This window comes from Grampus griseus, assembly GCF_964374135.1.
Source record: "Grampus griseus genome assembly, chromosome: 10".
Taxonomy (NCBI): domain Eukaryota; kingdom Metazoa; phylum Chordata; class Mammalia; order Artiodactyla; family Delphinidae; genus Grampus; species Grampus griseus.
The window spans coordinates 5,941,236-5,965,231 of NC_139004.1; the positions used below are offsets into that span (position 1 = coordinate 5,941,236).

Here is a 23,996-nt window from a genome sequence, read left to right on the forward strand (position 1 = left end):
TTTCCCTTCAATTTATTTTTATTTTACTTTTTAAGATTTTTTTGATGTGGACCATTTTTAAAGTCTTCATTGAATTTGTTACTCTATTGCTTCTGTTTTATGTTTTGGTTTTCTGGCCACGAGGCATGTGGGATCTTAGCTCCCTGACCAGGGATTGAACCTGCACACCCTGCACTGGAAGGTGAAGTCTTAACCACTGGACTGCCAGGGAAGTCCCTCCCTTCAATTTAAAAATCCAAATCATGAAATCTTTTAGCACCTTTGATGGATAATAGGAAATCTGGCTTGTGATACATACTTACAGGATACAGGATGATGACTATTTTTACTCTATTGCCTATATTCCACAGAAAATGTAAAGCACATTTTCTCTAATAAATACTTTTAAATGATCAGAGAAAAGCCTAAGTTTTAAAGTTTATGTACACTGTACTTCCCATCTTCGTAACAAAATCCAACCTTCACTACCCCAATTCCATCACATTCTTTTAAAGAAAAAAATCAGAGAATAATTTTTATTTATAATGAAGTTATTCTCTCTAGACTTAAACCATCAGTTCACTCTTACAACAGAGAATCAATTTAAATAACACCACCAAAATGGAACGGAAAAAAGAAAACAATCTGCGTTTACATATCAATTTCTTTGATATGTCATAATGATATCCAATTTTTCTTGCAACATGGTCCATTTCCAGTGACATTCTCAACAGATTGTAAGCGTCACAGTCCTTCATCTTGACGTTTTATTCTAAGGTGTGCCGGGTGCGGCTCTTTTGATTGCTTTGGAAGTTAAACAGTCCAACAAAGATTCTGAAGAAAGGGTGACTTCACATGTAATCCATCCACAAATGACAGCATGCCTTCAGAGCCTCTGGTTTTTATAAAAGTCCCTTTGGAAAGTTAATTGATTGATGAATTAATTCTACGTTATAAAGCGAATCACTGCCTAGACAGTCTGTGCCAACGTCCCCGACCTCCTCACTTCCACTGTTTTGTTTATCACATCATACAGCGATGGGAGTCTTATTTTGTCCATATTTTTGCTGTAAACATTGAGAAATATACCAAGAACAACTAACAAACCAGACCATACATATCTAAGAGAAAAAAAATAAGGAAAAAAGATTAATGTCAGAGTCACAATTTGTCATTAACCACAGAATTTGATGACATCACAAAAATTCCTCAGTGAAATAAAATTTTGCTATTGGGTACCTATACTAAGAGCACTAAATAAAACAGTATTTGTTTTATTTTACAAATAATATTTAGATCACACTAGACAGAATTCTATATTTTTTTTTTTTTTTTTTTTTTTTGCGGTACGCGGGCCTCTCACGGCTGTGGCCTCTCCCGTTGCGGAGCACAGGCTCCGGACGCACAGGCTCAATGGCCATGGCTCACAGGCCCAGCCACTTCGCGGCACGTGGGATCTTCCCGGAACGGGGCACGAACCCGTGTCCCCTGCATCGGCAGGCGGACTCTCAACCACTGCACCACCAGGGAAGCCCAGAATTCTATATTTTTAATGTTAAGTATATATGTAGGAAAAGCACTTTACAAGATACCAAATGTAGTTCATTTCTTTGAGGATAATAGCAAATTTGAAGTCCAACTCCTACCAAAAGTCTCAGGAGTATGTTTAAAGCACTGGATATGTAAACCTGCCAATGGCCTACTTAGCCCCTGCAGAAAGAGAAACTAATTTATAGAAAACAAACAGAGTTTTCCAAAATCACTGGATGCTCAAGTCCTTTATTTATGGCACAGTATTTGCATATAACCTATGCACAACTTTGTGTCTACTTTAAATCATCTCTAAATTATTACAATACTTAACACATGTAGATGTCATGTAAATAGGTACCAGGTAGTCATTGTAGTAATCAATGCCAATTCTCCTACTTTCTCAGGATGCGTCCCTTTTTATCTCTCTGTATTATACCCCAGCTAGTTGGACTGCTGAATTGAATTCCTAAGAAGGCCATTGGCAGGTTTACATATCCAGGGCTTTAAACATACTCCTGAGGCTTTTGGTAGGAGTTGGACTTCAAATTTTACTTTATGGAACTTCCTGGAATTTTTTTTCTGAATATTTTTGCTCTGTAGTTGGTTGATTCAATCTGCAGATGCAGAACCCATGGATACAGAAGACCGACTATACATTGCTGAAAGTTTATTTGTGGTTACCTTTAAGCTCATACAGCTGACCCCTGAACAACGCAGGTTTGAATTGCACAGGTCCAGTTACACGTGGATTTTTTCAATAAATATACAGTCAGCCCTCTGTGTGCAGATGTGGAACCCGCAGACATAAAGAGCTGACTGAAAGGGACTTGAGCATCCTTGGATTTTGGTATATGTGCGGGTCCTGGAACTGGCACCCCATGGATTCCAAGGGATGACTGTACATTGATAATTTCTAAGTCTGAATCTTCTCAATTACCAACGAATATAAGTTGAAATGATGCTAATTTCAAATACATACTAGACAGTAAAGAAAACAGTCAATGCTTCCACCGAAAACCACAAACTAAGAAAACCATTAGGGTACAACTCTAACTCAAATCCTTTGTGGGAAAAGACAGCAAATAAACTTAACAATTTTAAAAACCATATATGTATATATATAAAATTTATATATTTGCACCAGGGCAAGGGGAGTCCCTTAATCTCACCACATCACTCACATTCATTTATACGGGAAACAGGGTCGCATGTGCATTGGGACTGGTTAGGCAATTTAAGTATACAAAATGATTTCTTCAAAATAATTACATACATTTCTGAAACAGAAGACACATCAATAAATCTGGGTCAAGATGAAAAGGATTCTTTACAAAGAAATTAAGGCTGTTTAAGAGTAGACGTGAAACAAAAGTATCTAAAGGTAGAGAAACTTGTCGAAGTAAAAAGTACTTACTGAAACGTGAATGGTTTGGCAAAGAATATAAATGAAAGTACAATGGTCATTCCTTTTCTCCCTGTTGTCACTGTAGGGAGAAAAAGGGTGGTTTTAGAATGCGCCTATCGTCTTGGTAATATTTCGGAAATAATTTATTTAACAAATATTTACAGAGCCTACTGTGTGCCAAGATCTACGTGAGGTGCCAAGGAAACAAAGGAAAGCGAAAAAAGAAGAAAATCAAACAGAAAGTCACTGCTTCTGCTACCATGGAATTTATAGGCTAGCAGGGTTACAGACATTAAATAATAGAGTTACATTTAAAGTACAACTGTAATAAGTGCTTGATGGAGGCCATGAGGCTACGGAGGCACGTCATCCTTTAGGGAGACATACTTAGTCTGACAGGAAAGAAAGGACTTTTCCAAGGAAGATGCGATTGGATTCCGTATCTTTAAAAGCAGCAATCTAAAGGACGTCCTAGTGGTGGGCATCTATGGGTAAGACCATGAGACATCTTTCCAGTCCTCTGTACAGTCCTTCAAGGATTATGGCCTGAAGCTTTCCTCCCTCGTCCCACCCCGGTGCAGAGAGGAACTCTGCACGTGGCTCCGGTACACCTTTCCACCACTAGACTGTGTGCTTTACTCAGTTCCTTGTCCTCATTTCCACAGACTCTGTAGTTCCTGGCACTTAATCTTCAAAGTGTGAATTAATGAATGAATACCAGATGAAGAAGCTGCTTTGGAAGCTGTCAGAGCCCGATTCCCCGAATCTATTTTTCCTACTACTTTAGTAAAAAGACCCCTACTTTTAACTGGGATACCTTCCCAGCCTCTCCTACAGTCAGGTGTGGTCACGGGACTAAGTTTGGACAACGAAGTGTGAGCAGAAGTGCTGTCTCTAGGAGTGTGATTTGTAGGAACTTTCCATAAAGAGAAGGATGTGTCTTTCATCTTCTCTCCACCTACCCCGTCTGGAATGAGGACGAGGATGGCAGAGCAGAAAGAGGGACTGGATTCCTAAGGAGCTGGAGCTACCATGCCAGCTTGGGAGGCACATGGCATACGGTTAAGAGGACAGGTCTGGAGCTAGACGGCCTCAGTTGAAATACTGATTTTGCAACTTACTAGCTGGCTGATCACTTGGCAAGCCACTTAACCACCCTGTGCCTCCGTTTACCCATTTGTAAAATGGAACAATAACAGCACCTACTTTACAGGATCATTGTGAGGTTAAGATGAATAATATATGTAAAATAGCTAAAATGGTACCTGGTACATAATAAGGGCTATGGACATGTTAGCTGTTATATTACCATCTCTGGATTTGTTTCGCGTGAGAGAGAAAGACACCTGCCTGCACCTTCAACACAAGGATTGCATCTCACATTTCTTTATACCAATCACAGGGCTCATCAACACATACAGACTGATATCAGACTCTTTTTGAACAGCTACTATCTTACAAACAAAACTGAAACCCAAGCTAAGTGTATGCATTTGCGATCTTTCTTGACAGCATAAGCTGACTTGGAAGGTTGCTGATATGGCCCAATCTACAATTAAATTCCCTCTACTTACCATTAGGGACATAAACTTTAAAAAGCAGAGTCATATGTGAGCAAATAAAGAGAACAGTTAGGAAGAAATATACTTTTACAGAGGGGGCAATTCATTTGTTTCATTTCCTCTGTGGTATTAAAATAAATATTCCTCTAAAACCGTGAAAAATCAAAATCAGGTAAATGAGTAAGGTGTAAACGCCTTATGGATGTAAATTCTACAGATCTCTGACAGAGATGATCTTGTCCAACCCAATCTCTTCACAAAAGAGAGAAACGAGGCCCAGGGAAGAGGAGAGACTTACTCTCCAGGTCTCGTATCATTAAACGTCAGGGCTGGGACTGGGCTGCACCTTCTCTCACACCCCAGCCTAGCGTTCCTCATGGCAGGTCACACGGCTTCCCATCCTGATGGGCTTCACCCAGGGCTCTCTCCAGATGGGAGATACTGAGAGCATTTGTCATGTGGACCATTCTTTTGGCAAACAGTATGAGGCAGCAATTGGAGTCATCTGCTCCCCTCACTGGGCCTCACCTGCAGCCCTGCACCTGCTCCCCTCACTCCTCCAAAGCAAAGCAAGTAACAACCTCCATTTCTCTGACATGCCAAGCAAAGTCCTTGCACAGAGCACGTGCATAATAATTATTAGTGAAAAGGGAAGCTCATCTGGTTGAGGTTCTAGAAAGTGTACAAACGAAAGGCCCCAAAACCTTTGCTTAAAATATACCTGTCATGTTTTAAGTGTAACAAAACTGTAATTTTCCATTATAAATTAAAAGTGATTAAATACAGTATTTTTCCTGGAAGGTATGCATCCCATCATACTTTTTAATAAAAACATCTTTTAATGTACTTAAAGTTACTATCTAGATAAATGCATATATCTGATTTTAAAATTAAACCTTCAGGGCTTCCCTGGTGGCGCAGTGGTTGAGAGTCCGCCTGCCCATGCAGGGGACACGGGTTCGTGCCCCGGTCTGGGAAGATCCCACATGCCGTGGAGCGGCTGGGCCCGTGAACCATGGCCGCTGAGCCTGCGCGTCCGGAGCCTGTGCTCCGCAACGGGAGAGGCCACAGCAGTGAGAGGCCTGCGTACCGCAAAAAAAAAAATTAAACCTTCAAATAAGAAATTCAGATCAAACATCATTTTCTTTAGAATTTTAAAGAAATATCACAAGCCAAGGAATAAATTGGTGAAATGTGACAATATTCTTTCTTTCTTTCAAAAAAAATTTCTTTTTGGCTGTGCTGTGCGGCTTCAGTGATCTTAGTTCCCGACCAGGGACTGAACTCGGGTCCCGGCAGTGAAAGCACCGAGTCCTAACCACTGGACCACCAGGGAATTCCCGACAATTTTCTTTTTAATGAAGAGCAGATGCTGCCCTTACCTTGTGAAAAAGAATATCAAAGAAAATTTAAATGCTTATTTCATAATCTAAGCAAGTATATCGTTCTTACCTGTTACAGCAAAAAGTGCACCAAAAATTTTAATCAGAGCCAGAACAAAAGAGATTCCAAAATACCCAGTGAGGGAAAAAAGGAAAGCATAACCATAGGTCCGAACTGGATCCTGCAAATATAAAAAGCCTGTTAGAAAAATGCAAAACAAACCCTGAGGTATTACAAATGAAAGAAAACTACAGATTTTAATCAACCTTCTGAGCAATAATAAGCCATTCAACAATGCAGTCAAGCAGAGATTCTGATTTAATGGAAAAATGAGGATGAAATGAAAAATCCCCAACTTCTACGTTATGAATAGTTTAAAAATTAACTTATAGGAAAGAGCGAGGATAAAAAATTTAAATATAAATTATTTCATTTCTGAAATAATTTCTGATTTACATATATTGTATTAAAGGAGTTATCAAATTACATAAAACAGTCTTTTTGGACAAGGGGAATTAGAAATACAGAGGAAACTAATTAATGGAAGATGTTTATTTTTAAAAATGTGATTAGTGTTTACCTTTGAACAAAATGTGACTGCAGGGCCTAATCCACTAGTGCATGTCAATCCCAATAAAATGTACACAAAACCGATTGAATACGAATACAAAACCTAGAGTAGAGAAAAACAGAGTGGAAAAAAGTGCTATTTAACCAAAGGTGTAAAATGAAGGTTTTCAATATATGGCTCAATTTCTTTATTTCATTAAATCTGTAGAGGAAACCATTTTAAAAGTCACAGTATTGTTTCAATATGGCCTAATTTTCTGGAAATGATGGTTGATTCTGTTTATAAGTTTACACATTATTTTAGGTACAACATAACACAGCAGTACTAATCCTTTCATAAATGGTTACCTAATTATTCATTTTTTGCCTCGTTTAATTACTGAATTCAAACCAGATTTTAATGTTGGGGGTCCTAAAAACATACACAAAACAAAGATACTCTAAAACTACTTATTAGACATGAAAAAACCCAAACATTAAGTTTGCAAGTACATTAAAATACAATGAAAATAAGCAGTATATGACATACCTATTGCTTAATTTCCCAATTTTCCTACCAATCTTTCTATTACACTCCTTATAAGCAGAATCAGTGTCATCATCAAACTTAAATACTTGCTATGTGTCAGGTACTGTGCTAATAACGCTCTATATGGATTATTCCATTTATTTCTCACAACCAACCTAAGAGACAGGCACTCTTAATCATCATTCCCCAATGTGCGGATGGAAAAACTAAAACTTAGCGATATTAAGTCACTTTCCTCAAACAGGAGAGCTAGTAGAGAACAAAGGCTATCTTAGTCCAGAGCCTACATCTTAACCACTGTATTACATTCTTTCTACCTACTTACAATTCCTTAATTCTCTGATCGTTACCTTATCTAGGGAGAGTGGTGATGATGATCAAGAAAACTCCTGACCAAGAGTAAAGTTCCTATGTTCTTAGGGACACTGTAAAGATGCCCCACTCTGTTGACTAAATAACCAGTCCTACATATCCTTACTGCTGTGTGCTCTGTCTGTCTAGCAAGGTGATGGGCTACAAAACTAATGCAAACACAGCATAACAACCTTCCTATATACAAACACCAACCAGCTAGGAGATATATTGGAAGAAAAGGCATTATTTGCAGTAATAACGGCAAAAAGATGAAACACCTAACAATAACTTCAATGAAAAATAACTGGAGTCATACAAAGAAAACTTTAAAATCTAAGGGACATTTAAAAGTAACGCTTGAATAAAAGGAAAGTCATACCTTATTCTTGGACTGAAAGAATCAAGTGTATAGATGCCATTCTCCCTAAATTAATTTATAATTCAATGCCATACCAATCACAATAGCAATGGGTTTCTAGTTTATTTGGGGATAGGAACACCCAAGAATAACTACTGGTAGTAACATTCTGAAAAACAAAAGGAACAAAGGTGGCTAGTCCTAACAGATGGTAAATGTATGGTGATAAAGCTGCTGTCATTATATGGTTCTGGTGCAGAAATAAGCTTGAAAGAATAAAACTGTGAACCCTGCATTAGAATAAGATAGGATAAAAGAAGGTATTTAAAATAAAAATTAGAAAAGTGAATTATTCAATACATGATGTTGGGCAAAGTGGATAGCCATACGGAAGAAAATTTTTTTAAAGTTTTGGTTGGATCAAAGATTTAATAAATAAGGAAATTATAAAACTAGTAGGCAATGGGCATAACATTCTTAAATGTTAGAGTTGGAAAAGCCCTTTTCAATCATAATACATAGCTAGAAGTCATGAAGGAAAAGATAAGCTAAACTACGTGTAAATTACAAACTTCTAAATGGAAAATAATACCAAATACAAAGAGAGAAGAAAAATGATGTAACAAAGCATTTTTTTTAACACGCCCCAAACTCCATAAATCAAAGAGGAAAAAATTTATCAAATGCTTGCAATAAGGTATCAGCAGTGATAATGGTATTTTACTTTTTACCTTCCTATAATATTTGAACGTACTACTTTTATGAAAATAATGATGATAAACTAGTTTAAAATTGCAATGCCAGTCTTCAATACCATAATTATGTCATAAAATTAAGTATATCGTCATTTTTGAGTCTGTCTGATGTGAAGAAAAAGCACTAGAGTATTTACCATTTCCGAATTAGAAGCATTATGAAGTTTCATAGCTTTCTCTTGGACATTTCCAATGACAGCATCTGCACATAGTGCCAGGGAGATGAGGATCACACCTTCAAGAAGGCAGAAGAAAAAGTAACCTCATTTACACATATGAACGATAATCAAGACTTATCAGAAATTTAATTGGGCTAAAAAACCAAAATCAGACCTTAAATCACATTTGCTCAGCAAAGTTGAGTATTTTTATCCACAACCAGTTGTAACAGGCATGTAGGTGATGTTATTAAGAAAAAAACAAACAAAAAAACCCCAACTAATACTAATAAATTGCATTAATGCTGTCACCTTGTTGTGTTTCACAATCATGTCAAATAATATTTCTGCTTTTAAGCAGATTATATGTTTGAAAGAAACACTGTATTAAACAAATACAGAAGAGATTCTTAGATCTAGTCAGTTAATTCAAACAATCAAAGGAAGAGGGAAAGCGTAAAAATAGTACCCATATTATTAAAATATTTAATTTAAAACACATAAACATAATGCAGCTGTTAAGGCCTCTTCTTTGAGTATGGGTCTGTACCAAAATTCTGCACTTGCCTTTGTGCAAGCTGCATTCAGAACACACAGTCTCTATGATTTCCAAGTTGTTTTTAAAAAGTGCACCGAAAGCTTAGGAACTTGTGAAACAATCAGGGTATACAGTCCTTTCATATTTTTATGCTTCCCCCCAATTTTTACCCACACTTAATTCAACAGTGATTTTATTGACTTGTCAAAGTGTTTAAAATTAACTTAGTTTTCACAGAAAGAATTCTCTCTTCAAACTCATTTTTGAATAACTTAAGTAACATTTAATTATTGTATAATTAAAATAACACATACAACTGAGATGAACAAATCTGGAATTCAACACACTCATACAAATGTGCATGTGTACCTGAGAAGCACGCTACTACCTGCAAGTATATAGGACACTGGCCACCAGTCATGGTGCTTTACCAAAGAAAAACAAAAAAACAAACAAAAAACCGCAACCTTGGTTATATCTGTGAGTCTGGTAGGATTTGAAGTTTTCTCTATTTTTAAAAACTATATAAGCAATCAAAGGTAGCAGAGGGCTTCCCTGGTGGCGCACTGGTTGGGAGTCCGCCTGCCGATGCAGGGGAGGCGGGTTCGTGCCCTGGTCCGGGAAGATCCCACATGCCGCGGAGCGGCTGGGCCCGTGAGCCATGGCCGCTGAACCTGCGTGTCCGGAGCCTGTGCTCCGCAACGGGAGAGGCCACAGCAGTGAGAGGCCCAAGTACCATGGAAAAAAAAATGGGTAGCAGAAAAATAAATGTACATGTGTATGCACTTAATTGAGAATTTTCAAGTTTTCATACTTATTCTTCAATTTGACTTTTTATCATCTAGCTTTGGTATTTATTACCTAAATATACATTTTTATTCACCAAACTTGATTCTGAATGCTCTTTTCCTTGTTTCAAATATCAAATCTGTCCTCGAAAGAAAAAGACATGCTATTATCCAAGACTTGGAAAACAACGTCCCAATACCTAAAAGGCTATTCAAAGACATCCCAAAACTGTTCTGAACTGTTCTGAACAATGGCAACAGCATGAAAATACCTGAATTGCATCTGAATTACCTCAATATTTTAAAGGAGGACATTTATTTGAATAAGTAAATTCTGATATATTCACTTCATACATCCGAAGTTTTATTTATGTCTGCCTTAAGTAACCATCTTAATAGCTAATTTAATCTCCTTCAGACAATACACTCATAGATCAGGGACTGTGATAAGTGCTCATCAATTATTCTCAATGATGAGGAATCGTTAGGTTCTCATGCCCTTAAAAAACATCCCCATGGAACTCAGAAAGGGTGAGCACTTGAGTTATACTGAGAAGTTACAGACCACCAAAACCTGCTGTCTCCGTCACTGTCATCACCCTCACCCCACCACGTGCCAAGTGCTTTCACGTTCATTATTCCAGCACCTCATTCTATCCTTCCACTACCTTTGTGTGAGGCAAGCTATTATCATTATCTTTGTTTTACGGTGAAGCACTCCTCTAAAACAGCTTTTCCCCTCAGTTTTCAAATATAATTTTCCTTTTGCAGTTGCTGACACGAAAACGAAGTGTTCCTGAAAAACCCAAACCATGTTAGAAACATCTGCAACTCTAAGCTTTCTCACTGAAGTAAGGATCACTCGTACTCTGGATGATCAAAGCTGAAAGAACAGACCTAATAGGTTCTATCAGCATCGTCTGTAAAAGGCTGGTTTAAAGGGCTGCTCTAAGATGCTGATCTGAATCCATTAACTTAGCATGATTAACCAGGTTAGTAAGAAACATAGACTAACAACTGGTCAGGAACATTTTGATTCTTAGAAAGAACAGCAAAGTTGACGTAAATGATTTTCTTCATTACTTCGTACTTTTTTTTCTCACAAATAATTATAGTTTGTACTGCTGATATATGTATATATATATTACATATGCTGCTCTTTTTGTTGTTATTTTGTTTTGCTTTGTTTTTCTCCCTGTTCTCTCAGAGTTCCTTTGAAAGAAATATTTTTGTCAGGTATCAGGCTAGGAAATGGGATGAAACTAAAATAATCTTATGAGTGACACTCAATAGTTTAAGAATGACAATACTGTATATATAATAAGCAATCTCTCTGTAAGGTCTTTAGACTAAAAATGAGATTCCAACACTATTTTTATTCTTATTTATTTCTAAACATACCTTAATACCTATTCTCCTCGTGAAAGATCTAAATTTAATTTACAAAATTCCACGTGGCACACCATGAGGAAAAGTGTTTATGGTGGAAGCTTTATGCACTTTAAGGTTATGACCACATTTATATTACACAGTTCAACATTAAAGAACAGCATAATTTTCTTTTTTTAAGCTAAAACAATGAAAAGTAAGTTTGCAAGTTTCATTTTTTTAAGAAAATGAGAATAACAATAACTACTGTGATCCTCCTATAACTCATGTGTATATTTCCAATTCAGCTCATAAGAAATTGGTCTGTCATGTACTTGATAATGGGAGATTCCATCTAGGCACACAGCCTCTTGTCATGTCAAAATACTATACAAGAGTACTAAAAACAACTGTTATGTTTCCAGAGTTGTGATATTTTTACTACATCTTATATGGAAAGTCCAAAAGCTTTATGTTAGATATGAGAATCACAGATGCCACACCATCATTTAAAACCCTCATGAAACTGTAAAAATTCTTACTCTAAACCGAAACACCTACAAAATCTAGGAATACAAGTAAATTCCTACCTGTCAGGTTGAAATTTGGTGCAACCGTGCTGTCGGCCAGGGTAAACCATATCAGGCCGAGGCTCATGCATAAGGCAGCAGACACATCAGCAACATTGTAATGCTTTCCTGTGCAAAATAAATGTAAGTCAACCTGATTATGCAATTACCCACTCAGCACAGTTTTAGATCTATGTGTTTAAACAAGTAGAGCAGGGACTGCCTTTTATATCCAATGTCAAAAATGATCACGAGCGCTTAGGTCAAGGCATGAGACAGTCACAGAAGGGCTTTGAAAATCAAAATTACCCCGTGAGCACCAAAATGTCCTTATAAGTTAGATACGAGATCCTTCTTATGATAGTGAGTAAATATGAACATTTAAAAAGTTTGTGGAAACTAGTGCCTCTTTTACTTTATGTATAACATAAGGCTATGAATTTTCTTATACTTCGTAAGTTTACCAAGAAACCAGAGTAGTCATTCAGGCTGTATATGTTTGCAAATACTATAGTCAGATAACTTCTAGGTTGGTGAGGATTACCTTATTTTAGCACATCCAAGTTTAAATAATGAAATCACATAGCGTAACTTTTTGGAAGGACTGTTAAGGAGATATTATACAGGCCAAATCAGTTACGACGTGAAATGTGATTTTTAATAGGAAATTAGGATCATTGTTTTTTCCTGCGTGAACAGTTATCCTGAAATTATATGTGAAGTAGTTGACATACACATTTTCATTTTAAAAGGCTCTTTTGGGAAGGCTTATAATGCATAAAATGAAGTCAGGCTTTATAAGAACTTTGGTGATTATCAAAACATGAATATTCCTCATGACAGTCAGATGAACAAAACAAAAACTTGTTCCACTGCTTGTCGCTATCACTGCCTCCCCTTTTACTCCTATTTTCACATAGCTTGTAATTTAGTTGGGATCCTAGGGAGTCAACAGTCAGCAGAGCTGGTTAACAAACACTTGCTCAGCTTAAGCTTTACTTCAACATGGGAATCGTCCATTTGTATAATGGAGGTGGAGAGCAGAGCCCTGGAGAGTAGAAAAATGAAAAGAACTGAAAAAAAGAGCTTTCCAGGTACTTCTGAGCTAGGCCTTCAATATGTAAATACAATATTTCTGGAAATGTAGTAGGTTCCAGATTAAAAGAATAAAACAAAATACTATTTTTATTTTTCCCCATCTCCAAATTACTGATTTCAGATCCTGAGGTATATCACAGAAGTATCGGTGTTTTTATAATAGCTTTTTTTTTTAATGAGATATCACTCAGAAGTGTTACAATATCTAGACTGTTCATTAAAGATATTAATTGAAGTTTAATGTTTTTCCTAATGCTAGATGCCATAACATATCCTATTAATTTCAAACAGTATGAAAATATATCATTACTATACCTTGAATTAAAACTCCTCCTAGCATAACAGGAATCAATTTGCAGCACTTGAAGATGACTTGGGTAGGATAATTCAGGTAGCCCAAGGAAGTGTTTGATAACCCCATAGTACCCACAGTTAGAAAAGCTATTATCATGTAGGTTTTTCCTGGTATTCTGTAAAAGACAATTTTTAAAATCTTCATTTTGGGACCCAATTCATACTACTGTAAGAGAATGTGTTTACAATGTGTAAATTTCTAATTACTCTTCTAATTTCTGTTTAATATTTCTATAAATATCGGTAAAATATCACTATTCTTAAAGTTACAACAGTGTTAACTTGTATAAAAGAATGTTGGTGAAAATAACAATTTACCTTTATTTAATCAATTGTAAGTGAGAACTCTCAACTGTCTGAAAAAGTAGTACATTAGAGAGTTACTTAGATTCTTACTTAAAGTATAAATGCTATTACATTTAGGGTTTTTTAACAGTAGTTATAGCTACATATAAAAACCATCTTGACTAAATTTAGAAAAAAAGAATTGATTTAAAAAAAATTGGCTTCTATAATGGGAAAAGGCACCTTAGTTAATTAACTTCTAAATTGTTGTTGTTTCCTAACGTTCCATCTAGCATTAGGAAAAATACATCTATCCATTCTGCTAGAATAACCTGAGCAGAATTTCTCTAGAAAAAGAACAAGGTGGTTTAAAACTCCAGACATGGTTTTTATTACCATAATGTCTTATGATTCATCTCTAATGCTGTAATTCTATAAAATGTTAAAACAATCAACTTTCAGATGAGGAATCTGACTCTCCTCACGATCCCAAATTTTTCTACCTTGGGCTCTAACTGGATTTCCTAAAGGAAATTCTTAATTTGGTATCTTCATAATTCTGAGCTGGTCTTGTGAGCATATGCTCACAAGATACTTAATAGTCTAAGACAATAATCTTGTACATTGGTGCACTATTCATATAATTAAATTATGTTGCATTTTTAGATCTAGTTTCCATTTTGGGATTTGTGTTCACGTTTAAATCAAGGTGACAAAATTCCACATTTTTTATACGGCTAGATATAAGGCAAAATAATTTACTAGATAAGTTCAATTAAAATGCATCATTTCCACTTACGTTTCAATTTTGAGACCTTTGCTTACACTTTACTAACACAGTGGTCATCATTTAAAATCCATGTGGAAATAACTGGGCATGCCCGTTATGCATCAGTGTACACAGACACTGGTTTTTATGCTGTCCGTGGGGTTTAACTCTCAGTGGGGTATCAGTGAAGGAGGACAGCACCACTTCTCCAGGTAATGATAAAAGTCAGAAGAGGCAAATTTCCTCATCCATAAATTGCAAACAGTGGCCAGAAAATAAAAATTTGGGTCAGAAGAATCACAAGATTAAAAAAGCAACACAGTAAAGGAAGAAAGAAAACCAGCCTGGAACTCAGGAAACCTAAATTCAAAAGGTTCCAACTCTGAGTGCAGCCTGGGGCACGAGCTCATGGAAATCCCAGCTCTCCTCCAGGTCTGCTTTCTCACTGGTGAAATGAGGTTAGATTTCATCATCTTGCCTCTGGGACTCTCACTGTTTCTATTTGAATACCCCAATTGCTTACTACTTTAGATATGATGGGAAAGTCGTAACTTTGATAAGCCCCTTAGCTTTTCAATTTGGTACAGATCTCCTTTATTAAAAACTCACATACAGTGATTAACACTGAAGTTACAAGATGATCTTTGGTGAAATATATACTTTGGAGTAATATACTTTGGAGTATATTTAGGGTATCCTAGTCTATGATGGGCTATATCACACATAACCATATTTCATCCTCAAAATGAAACAGAGAGAATTTAAGAAACTTCCCTGAGGTATTGACAGAATAGGGGGCAGTAACATGACTCAAATCCATGTTTTCTGACCCCAAATTCTGTACTCTTCAAGTACATGGATATTCATATAAATATAGGAAGAGAGAAAAACCTAAGCAAAGAATTTGACTTATTAAAGGTCTAAAGAGCAGTGTCCCTTAAATAAATTCAGATATATATACACTCAAGTAAATTCAGAAATAGGGGATTGGGCATATTTTCATTGTAATACACTTATACTTTTTCTAAAAAAGTTTTTAATGTGCCTTGGAATGAAAAGTTTCAACTTCTAATTACATTTATTATAGGTCTATAAATTCTTCTACCTAATTCCTTCACTCATGTTTCAATCAAACACAAATGACTTTAAATATGTTATGGTTATGTGGTTTAAAGGTTGGGAAAAACATGACTGGAGGCTCACTCCCCATCTTTTGGTAGCTGAGAGGGAGTTGTATCTTTTTAAAATTTAACAGGAGATGCATCATCTTTGTGTTTTTTTCATTTAATAAATACAGCATTGGGTTCTTTTATTTTAGAAGCAAATCAGAGGTCCAGCAGTTTGCAATACATAATGAATATATATGGAAGTCAGGCTTCCATATATATTAGTCCTGACAGACACATTTAATTACTTTCTATTCTACCACCTATGGCTAAGCTAAGTCTTGTAGAGTTTCAGAACATGAAAATAATAAAGAAGATCTCCTCAGATTCAAACGTTTTTAACATTGCTGCTATAATAATTTATTGGCAATAGAGAGGTTGAGAGGTAAAATTAGACGCATGAAGAAATACTGGTGTTACTGATTTAAATATTTAAAATTTTATAGTTATTTTCATACAAACATCAGAAACATTTAAGAAAAAAAAGTAGCTATGAAAAATTTTTATTTTCACCGAAGGATTAAACATTTATATCAATGACGAATGTCAACATTTTAGCTCCTTATTACATTTAAACTGTTCAATATATACATGAAATATTCACATATTAGGGTCTGATATGACAGGATAACCACACTTAAATTTACCAAGAAAATGTTATATTCAAATTGCCAACCACCTTCTGATATGAGTCTAGGTTTTAATTGCATATTGCTCAATATGCCATTAACAATATTTCAAGATATTTCTCAAACCTAGGTGGTTGTTAATTTAAAAACTACTGTCTATATAAACTCTTTTAGTTTTGACAAAAAGGAACATAATAAAATTTCTCTAATGGTCAAGAATGCAATTCCTACTGCTGGCCATTACAAACGTGAGGATGTTAAGTGGAATATATCCCACAAAACAAAACATTAACTATGCATTTCAAAAGCCACTATAAAAATAGGTATTGATATTTCATATCACCATTCTTATGTAGTACCATCATACATTTTTCAGTAATCACACCTATTTCCATTATAAAAACATATATGTACAACTGAATACTTTCTCCTAGTTTAAGAAGATCTATCTTATTACTGAGTCTAAACAACATTTTTTTTTTTTTGGCTGCGCTGCGTGGCATGTGGGATCTTAGTTCCCCCACCAGGGATCGAACCCGGCCCCTGACAGTGGAAGTCCAGAGTCCTAACCACTGGACCGCCAACAAATGCCCTAAACATTTTAAAATCTGATAACATTACACTTTTTTCAATGTATAATGGAAATACCACATTTAATAAGTTGATAATACTGATAAAAATTCTTGGGTATTAAATGTTTTATTAATGGGAAATGTATATTTCATGTATAACATATTCCATGTGCGCAAAAAATAAAATAAAAATGAACTACTACTCGTGTACTTAACCGCCAAAAGATAAAAACAAATAAACCACATACCTTCTCCTTTTGTCCTGAATAAGCTGAAGCTCTATTAGGCCAAATATGGAGTAAAGTGCAAACTGCACTAAAGTAAGGTACCAGCCATAGGGCTTAAAACCCTCCACTGAAAATATTAATTCCTGTCAAGAGAGACACGAACACTGTTTAAGTCCCAGGGGCAGACCAATTACCTCACAGCACATTCCTGTAAGCACAGCATTTTAATAGAAACCAAGCTTCACCCCCAACAACACAATGCACAAAAAAACATCCAAACTGTAAGGCTTCTGAGAGGTAAAATTAGAGAAGTTAGGAGGCCTTTCCAAAGAAGTGACAGTAGATATCCAGGTGTGACAATCAGCAGAACAGAAAGCAGGGGAGGAAGAACTAGGAAGCAACCCCCTCCTATGCTTTTTTCTTTTTTTAAAAAGACCAAAATTAAGAGAGTCGCCCAGAACAATGAGGAAGGCAGCTGATCCAAGGACTCATGGACTCTTATAAAAGCATATTTCATTAGAAGTCTATTATCTCAGGCCTGTTTTCCAATATTAAGATAATCAGTTCAAATCGATAATTAATGCTATTTTTTAGAATTCTTGTGCCACAGACTACATAAAACTTCTCCTTATAGAGAAATGGTTACTCATCTTAAAAATGTTATATCATGAAAACAGTTTTTGTTAATTGTTAAAAAGCCATTCTTTTTTTTTTTTTTTTTTTTTGCGGTACGAGGGCCTCTCAGTGTTGCGGCCTCTCCCGTTGTGGAGCACAGGCTCCGTACGCGCAGGCTCCGTACGCGCAGGCTCCGCAGCCATGGCTCACGGGCCCAGCCGCTCCGCGGCACGTGGGATCTTCCCGGACCGGGACACGAAGCCGTGTCCCCTGCATCGGCAGGCGGACTCTCAACCACTGCACCACCAGGGAAGCCCTAAAAAGCCATTCTTAATCTCATCAAGAAGTATTCTAATAAAGCTATCTGGCTTAACTGAATGCATCAAACTATCCACCAAATAGATATATTTCAGCTGTATTTGAAATAAATTTTAAAAAGATAAAATTGATGGATAAACTTATGTTCGAAGAAAAACTAAACACAGCCTCTAAAAAGATCCTGAACTGAGTTTGTACATTTAGGATGCTGTGTAATTCCACAAATTTAGATTTCACGTTCAAGTAAGTCTGTAAGTTATTTAGGACATTTCTGGTTTATAAACTATAAAACATAAAAATAGCTTTATTAATACCCTGGCATTCAGGTAAATATTTCACTTTCTATATTGCTAAATTTACTACAAAACCCCATTTTCTTTAAACTATTTTAATATCCAATTAGTAGCAATGCCAGTTCTCACCAAAGTGATGTTACAATTATAATCGGTTTATCTTATTTTAAAAGAAACTTTGCACGTATTAGTTGTAAATTAAAATCTCTGATCATTTATCAAATAGAAAAAATTTAATGAAATTTGTAAATTTCTAATTCATATTCCATTAAAATGGCTAACTTTGCTCCCAAGCTATTTGGTAACAATGGTATTTCGAAGGACCAAAGAAAAAATTTTTCAATAAGAGATCCTAACATTTGATAAAAGTTACTATTTTGTATTGTTCTTCATTGTAGTATCTGAATTCTTATATCATCTTCTAGTACAAAAGTCAATTATAAATATTAAGATTTTTAAATTCATGTTGTTTTACACTAATGCACCCTATAGCATTTTCAGAAGCTAAGGAATAGTCACAATTCTGTCTTCTCCTTTATACTTAGTTTTATATTTCATCTCTATAAAACAAAGGAAAAGCATTCAACAATTTTTAAGATCACTCTGATTATAAATAATATCAGAGATATTATCTATGTTTTCAGAAAACACATCACTTTCCTTTTCTTCAACTATAAAGATTTTCTCATGTTAGGGGGTTGCATAGAAAAGCAAAGTTGGTAACAGCTGAAAATACCCACTGATGAGTTGACAATTGGTAATTAATGGTCCCCATGCACACATTCTGTTTACACTAGCCTGGGTCCTCATCCATCCAGCTCTTGTCTTTGAAGGTCAGGAATTTCCTGGTCAAGTGTTTACAACTATCCCATAAAACAATGCAAATACAAGACAAACTGGCAATGTTAGAAATGTTTTGCATAGGCAAAATCACAGAAAAATAAGGTTCTGGCAAAGTTGAATTAGAAGAGGAAACCAACAAGAATGAGAACACAACAGGTGCTTCAAGAAAAGGATGATTCAAGTATTATAGGATTGAAGAGACACCCTTGGAAAAATAGAAAACATCCTGATACACTTTTGCAAAATGACCTCTTAATGAGCTCCAGGAATCAAGAGTGAACTAGAATGTGGCTTTTGTGCTATCATTCAATTTCATGTAAGAATTATGTTCCAAAATACCAATCAATACTTCAACCATTTTCTTTTAAAAAGCACATGGTGGGGCTTCCCTGGTGGCACAGTGGTTGAGGATCCGCCTGCCAATGCAGGGGACACGGGTTCGAGCCCTGGTCTGGGAAGATCCCACATGCTGCGGAGCAACTAAGCCCATGTGCCACAACAACTGAGCCTGCGCTCTAGAGCCCACGAGCCACAGCTACTGAGCCTGTGTGCAACTACTGAAGCCTGTGCGCCTGGAGCTCATGCTCTGCCACAAGAGAAGCCACCACAATGAGAAGACTGCGCACCGCAACGAAGAGTAGCCCCCGCTCGCTGCAACTAGAGGAAGCCCATGTGGAGCAACGAAGACCCAACGCGGCCAAAAATAAATAAATAAACAAAAATAAATTTATATATTAAAAAAACCCCACATGGTCGCAATTACCTACATTTTGCAAAACATAACACTTCGTATTTTTTCATAATTTTAATTTTTTAAGATTGTCTCTTGCTTCCCTTCCCCCATGTAAAATATTTCACTCTAAAATTTGGATCCCTGTTTTCAGTCAATTTAATCGTAAGTAAGTAGCTCTTTCCTACTACTATACTAAGAAACTCTAATTTGTGAATAAACTTGCTATCTTATAAAAGAAAGTATCTTGGACAAAACTATTAGTAGTGCCCAAGTTGAGCTCATTTGTTATAAATAATTAACACATTATAAACAAATGACTAATTTTTTACCTGTATATATCCATAAATTAGGTAAAATACCAAAACTCCAGCAACACATATGAAAAATTGAGTAAGTTTGTTAAATCTGCTGAGATTTATGCCAAGCACTACAATATCATCTATCGACTTGATGTGTGGTGACATTGCTTGGGTTTTGGATGGGACAGTGATAGAAATATATTTCCTGGAGCTGTTGAACTTGAGATCCATTTTTCTTATGTTGCAGCATTCAGTGCTTCCAAAGTTATCTTTGTTGGTTTCCTCCCCTTTGTTCAGTCTTTCTTTTGCCTGCTGAGCCAAGCCCTACAGAAGGAAATAAACAATTAAAGCAAAACATTTAGACCATCAAGTAAAGTGCTATGCTCCAAATAATATCTCAAGTCACAATTGGAAAATTACACAGGTAAGATAGTAATATATAATACTCTGGATAGTAATATATTAATTCTCCTATTCAAGCTTCCCATCCACCGAAACAATATGCTTAGTCTCCAAACACGACTAAATTAAATATACACCATTCTTATTTCCAGAGCAACAAACTAAAAGCTAACCTTGTATTTATTTCATCAAAGTAAACGTGCCTTTATTATGTTTCCATTTGCAGTGAGGATATAATTTTTAAAGCCCACAATAGTTTACGCATAATGTCTTCAACATTAAAGTCCATCTTTAATTGCAGAAAAGAGTAAAGAACAGCCCAAACTCCTACAGCTACCAAGACAATTGTAAAATTTATTTGCTAATAACATTTTAAAATAAAGTCAAACATCTGTAAGTTGTGCAAAAAGCTAGATTTAACCAAGATTATAGAAAGGATACTATGTTTTAGCAACAGCATCTCTTAGGCTAAAAGAAAACATTTTTTTCCTTTGGAGAAAAATCTCTGCAATTTAAAGAAGTCTTTGGTAGTTGTTCCATGGGTATAAAGTTTCAGTTATACCAGGTGAATAAGTTCTAGAGACCATCTGTTGTAGAGGCCCTATGACACAGTGTCTGCGCTATGCACTTAAACATTTGTTAAGAGGGTAGATCTCATGTAAAGCATTCTTAACTACACACACACAAAGGGGACACAAGGACACTCCTGGTGGTGACAGATTTTTTTTGTTTGTTTTTTTTGTTTAACGACAGATGTTTATTACCTTGTCTATGGAGATGGTATCACAGGTGTATGTATATGCCCAGACTCATCAAATTGTATCTATTAAACATGTGCATTTTTTGTATATATCAATTATACCTCAATAAAGCTGTTTAGAAAAAAGAAATAAAGCTCTTGGGTTTGTAAAAAGCTGAAAAAAACATCATTTTTTGTTAGTCTGTGAAAAACAATCATGAAGACTCCATAATGACTATCAATTTCTCTTTGGATTAATAGAAACTGAAAAGTAAATTCATGTAAAAGTTGAGGAAAGTGCAGAATCATGACAAACAGAACTTATTAAGAAAAACTTATCTTCCTAGAAAAGAATGTCTGTTACAATCCCAGTGGGAATTAAAATTTACACTCTAGTTGAGAGAAGAGGATAAGAATAATTTTGACAGTGAACTCTCTGAAAATCTTTAAAAAAAACCCCAAAACTGCCATATGGTGATTTAAAATGGCAAGAATTAGAGTCACCTCTTCATGATCGCTTCTAGTTTGCTGATTTACAGAGATTAAGTGGGTCTCCTTCTGTAATTTAAAATTGGGGTCAAGGCTCTGCCTACAACTTGTAACTAACAATAATACACAGGCATCAAAGAACATTTGTTGTACATGATACCTGCCATATTTCTAAATAGAAAACGTGTAATTTCAAGAAGTTTTACTGTATTTCCTTTCCTTTGCCCATTTCTTCTTTTACACATTGTTCTTGTTGCCCATGCTACGTTTGATCAGTGTCATCTCCGTTAAGACTTTTTAAGTCACCCTGTAGGATCCCCTTGGGATATGACTTTCTTTATAAAGCATGCCTTAAAAGACCTTACCTAAATGTTGTTTGAATGTAGAAGAAATAAAAAGGTTAGCAACTATTTTCCATACGTGTAGGCGTGGGTGTACTAATAAATGGGTGTACAAATGGGTGTACATTCTAATAAATCTGGCCCCATGTAGGTTTTTAAGCTTCCTCTCCCTCCCCTGCATTTAGAATGAAGTTTTATTAATCAGAACATCACTCGTCAGATCATGTGACTGGTGAAGAAAGACTCTGAGCTCTGATAGCCAATAACTGTGATCCTGAATGTCTGCCATATCCCTTCTATTTCAGGCATTAATGACTGATACCAACCATCATCTAAAGAAACTGGTCTAATGTCCTTGTGATGTAGGAAAAAATAAAAAGAAATCAAGCACAGAATTAAAATTAGCTTTCAAATTAAACGATTAACATTTTGCTTTAATTTACAAGTTCATGTAACCCTTGAAACTTAAAAAAAACCCACAGGTGTGAATCACTGCCTAAGGTCTCTTCCTAAAGTCAACACAGACGTTTAATTACTTGAAGTTACAGATAATTGCTAAAATGCAATAACAAAGTAGCATTTCTAGCACATATTGAAATTTAAAAATAAATGACTGGTGACAATGTTGATTTAAAATACCAACTGAAGTAAAATTTAATTTCTTAACCTATTCTTTCCCAACCTTTTGAAGAAAAGTCTCCCACTACAAAAAGGTAGAACATAAGGAAAATATGTCACTACGATGTGAGCACCTTGAAAAAAAAAACTCGGTTCTGTATTTTGCCACACTCCGCATTACAATTAAAAGAATGTTGCCAATATAGCTAGGTTAACTGGACTCTGAATATTAATCATGACCAGTGGCGTATAATTATAAAACACAGAAAAACAAGATTCCTTCCCATTTCTTTGAACACACTTCATTGCACAAAGTTCAAGAAACTGTGTGCTAATTTTTGAAGATCATTTTTTTTTCCTAAGGGAGAAAACTAAAATTAGGACTTTACAGGTATATTAAGAAATTAAGTATTACAAATAACACCTATCTAAATTATTTTCAAAGGCTGCATCTCCCTCTTCCAAGTCCCAAACCAACCCAGTAAGAAAACATTCATCCCCAAAACAGTTCCTGACGTCTGATATCCTACTGTAGAAGAAATGCATATGCCCAACATTAAAAAAAAAAAAATGTTAGAACGCCAAATCCTTCCACCTTCTTCCAACATTTCTTTAAGAAAATAAAACGGTGGGCAAGAGAGTTAAGCTGCGAAGACTGGAGGAATTTGAAGAACTACCAGTGGAAGTTCACGACAAGAACTTAACCCGATGATAACAATCACCTTGCACTGCAAATGGACAGCGGAGCACCATACAGTACCCAGCTGAACGCAGATCCCAGACGTAGTTCTTCACTGAAAACGCTGTTGTGGGGGACCCAGGCGACTGACAGTTGTCCAGAGGCCCTGGGGATAGCCTACCAGACCCTCCCAGAGGTGGTCTCAGGCTTGCAAGCCTGCAAGTACCGGCCTGAGCGAGCTCTCGCCAGCCGCAGGGCGGAAGGGCGAGGACAAGCAGATGCTCCTCCCTGGAAACCGTGCCAGCAGGTTTCCATTCTTTGTGAAAGGAAGTCACCCGCGCCCTGCCTCCCGACCTCATCCTCTCCCGCTCTCTCCTTAGGATGAAGATGGGCGGTATCAAGGTTCTCCGGGGGCTGGGGCGGGGGGGGGGGGGGTCTGCGTCACAAACACGGCGAAAGGCCCGGGGGGGCACGTCCACTCCCGAGCCAGTGTGTCACCTGAAAGGGGGACCCCAGCCCAGGGGGCGCCTCAGCCAGACGGAGCGTCTCCCCCTCCCCAGGTCCGTCGCCATCACCTCCTGCTTCTCCTCCTCGCCCACTCCTGCACGTTCCACCGCAGCCGCCGAGGCCTCGCCAGGTGCTCGTATCCCCGGCGCCCGCGCGCCACTTCCGCCTATG

General features: G+C 36.5%; 1 protein-coding gene across 2 annotated transcripts; it reads right to left on the reverse strand.

The window, feature by feature from the left end:
- Positions 1-543: 543 nt before the first annotated feature.
- On the reverse strand, positions 544-23,996 carry SLC35B3 (solute carrier family 35 member B3). 2 transcript variants are annotated; one of them, XM_082663732.1, is made up of 10 exons: positions 23,894-23,996; positions 20,081-20,374; positions 16,971-17,092; positions 13,263-13,417; positions 11,871-11,978; positions 8,566-8,663; positions 6,443-6,535; positions 5,932-6,043; positions 2,927-2,996; positions 544-1,100 (listed from the first exon to the last, which is right to left on the reverse strand). In XM_082663732.1, exons 2-10 carry the CDS (start codon positions 20,279-20,281, stop codon positions 950-952), a joined length of 1,110 nt encoding a protein of 369 aa, XP_082519858.1. In that variant the 5' UTR covers positions 20,282-20,374; positions 23,894-23,996; the 3' UTR covers positions 544-949. The 2 variants fall into 2 exon arrangements, with proteins under 2 accessions (XP_082519858.1, XP_082519859.1); XM_082663733.1 differs by having other exon boundaries at positions 23,817-23,993.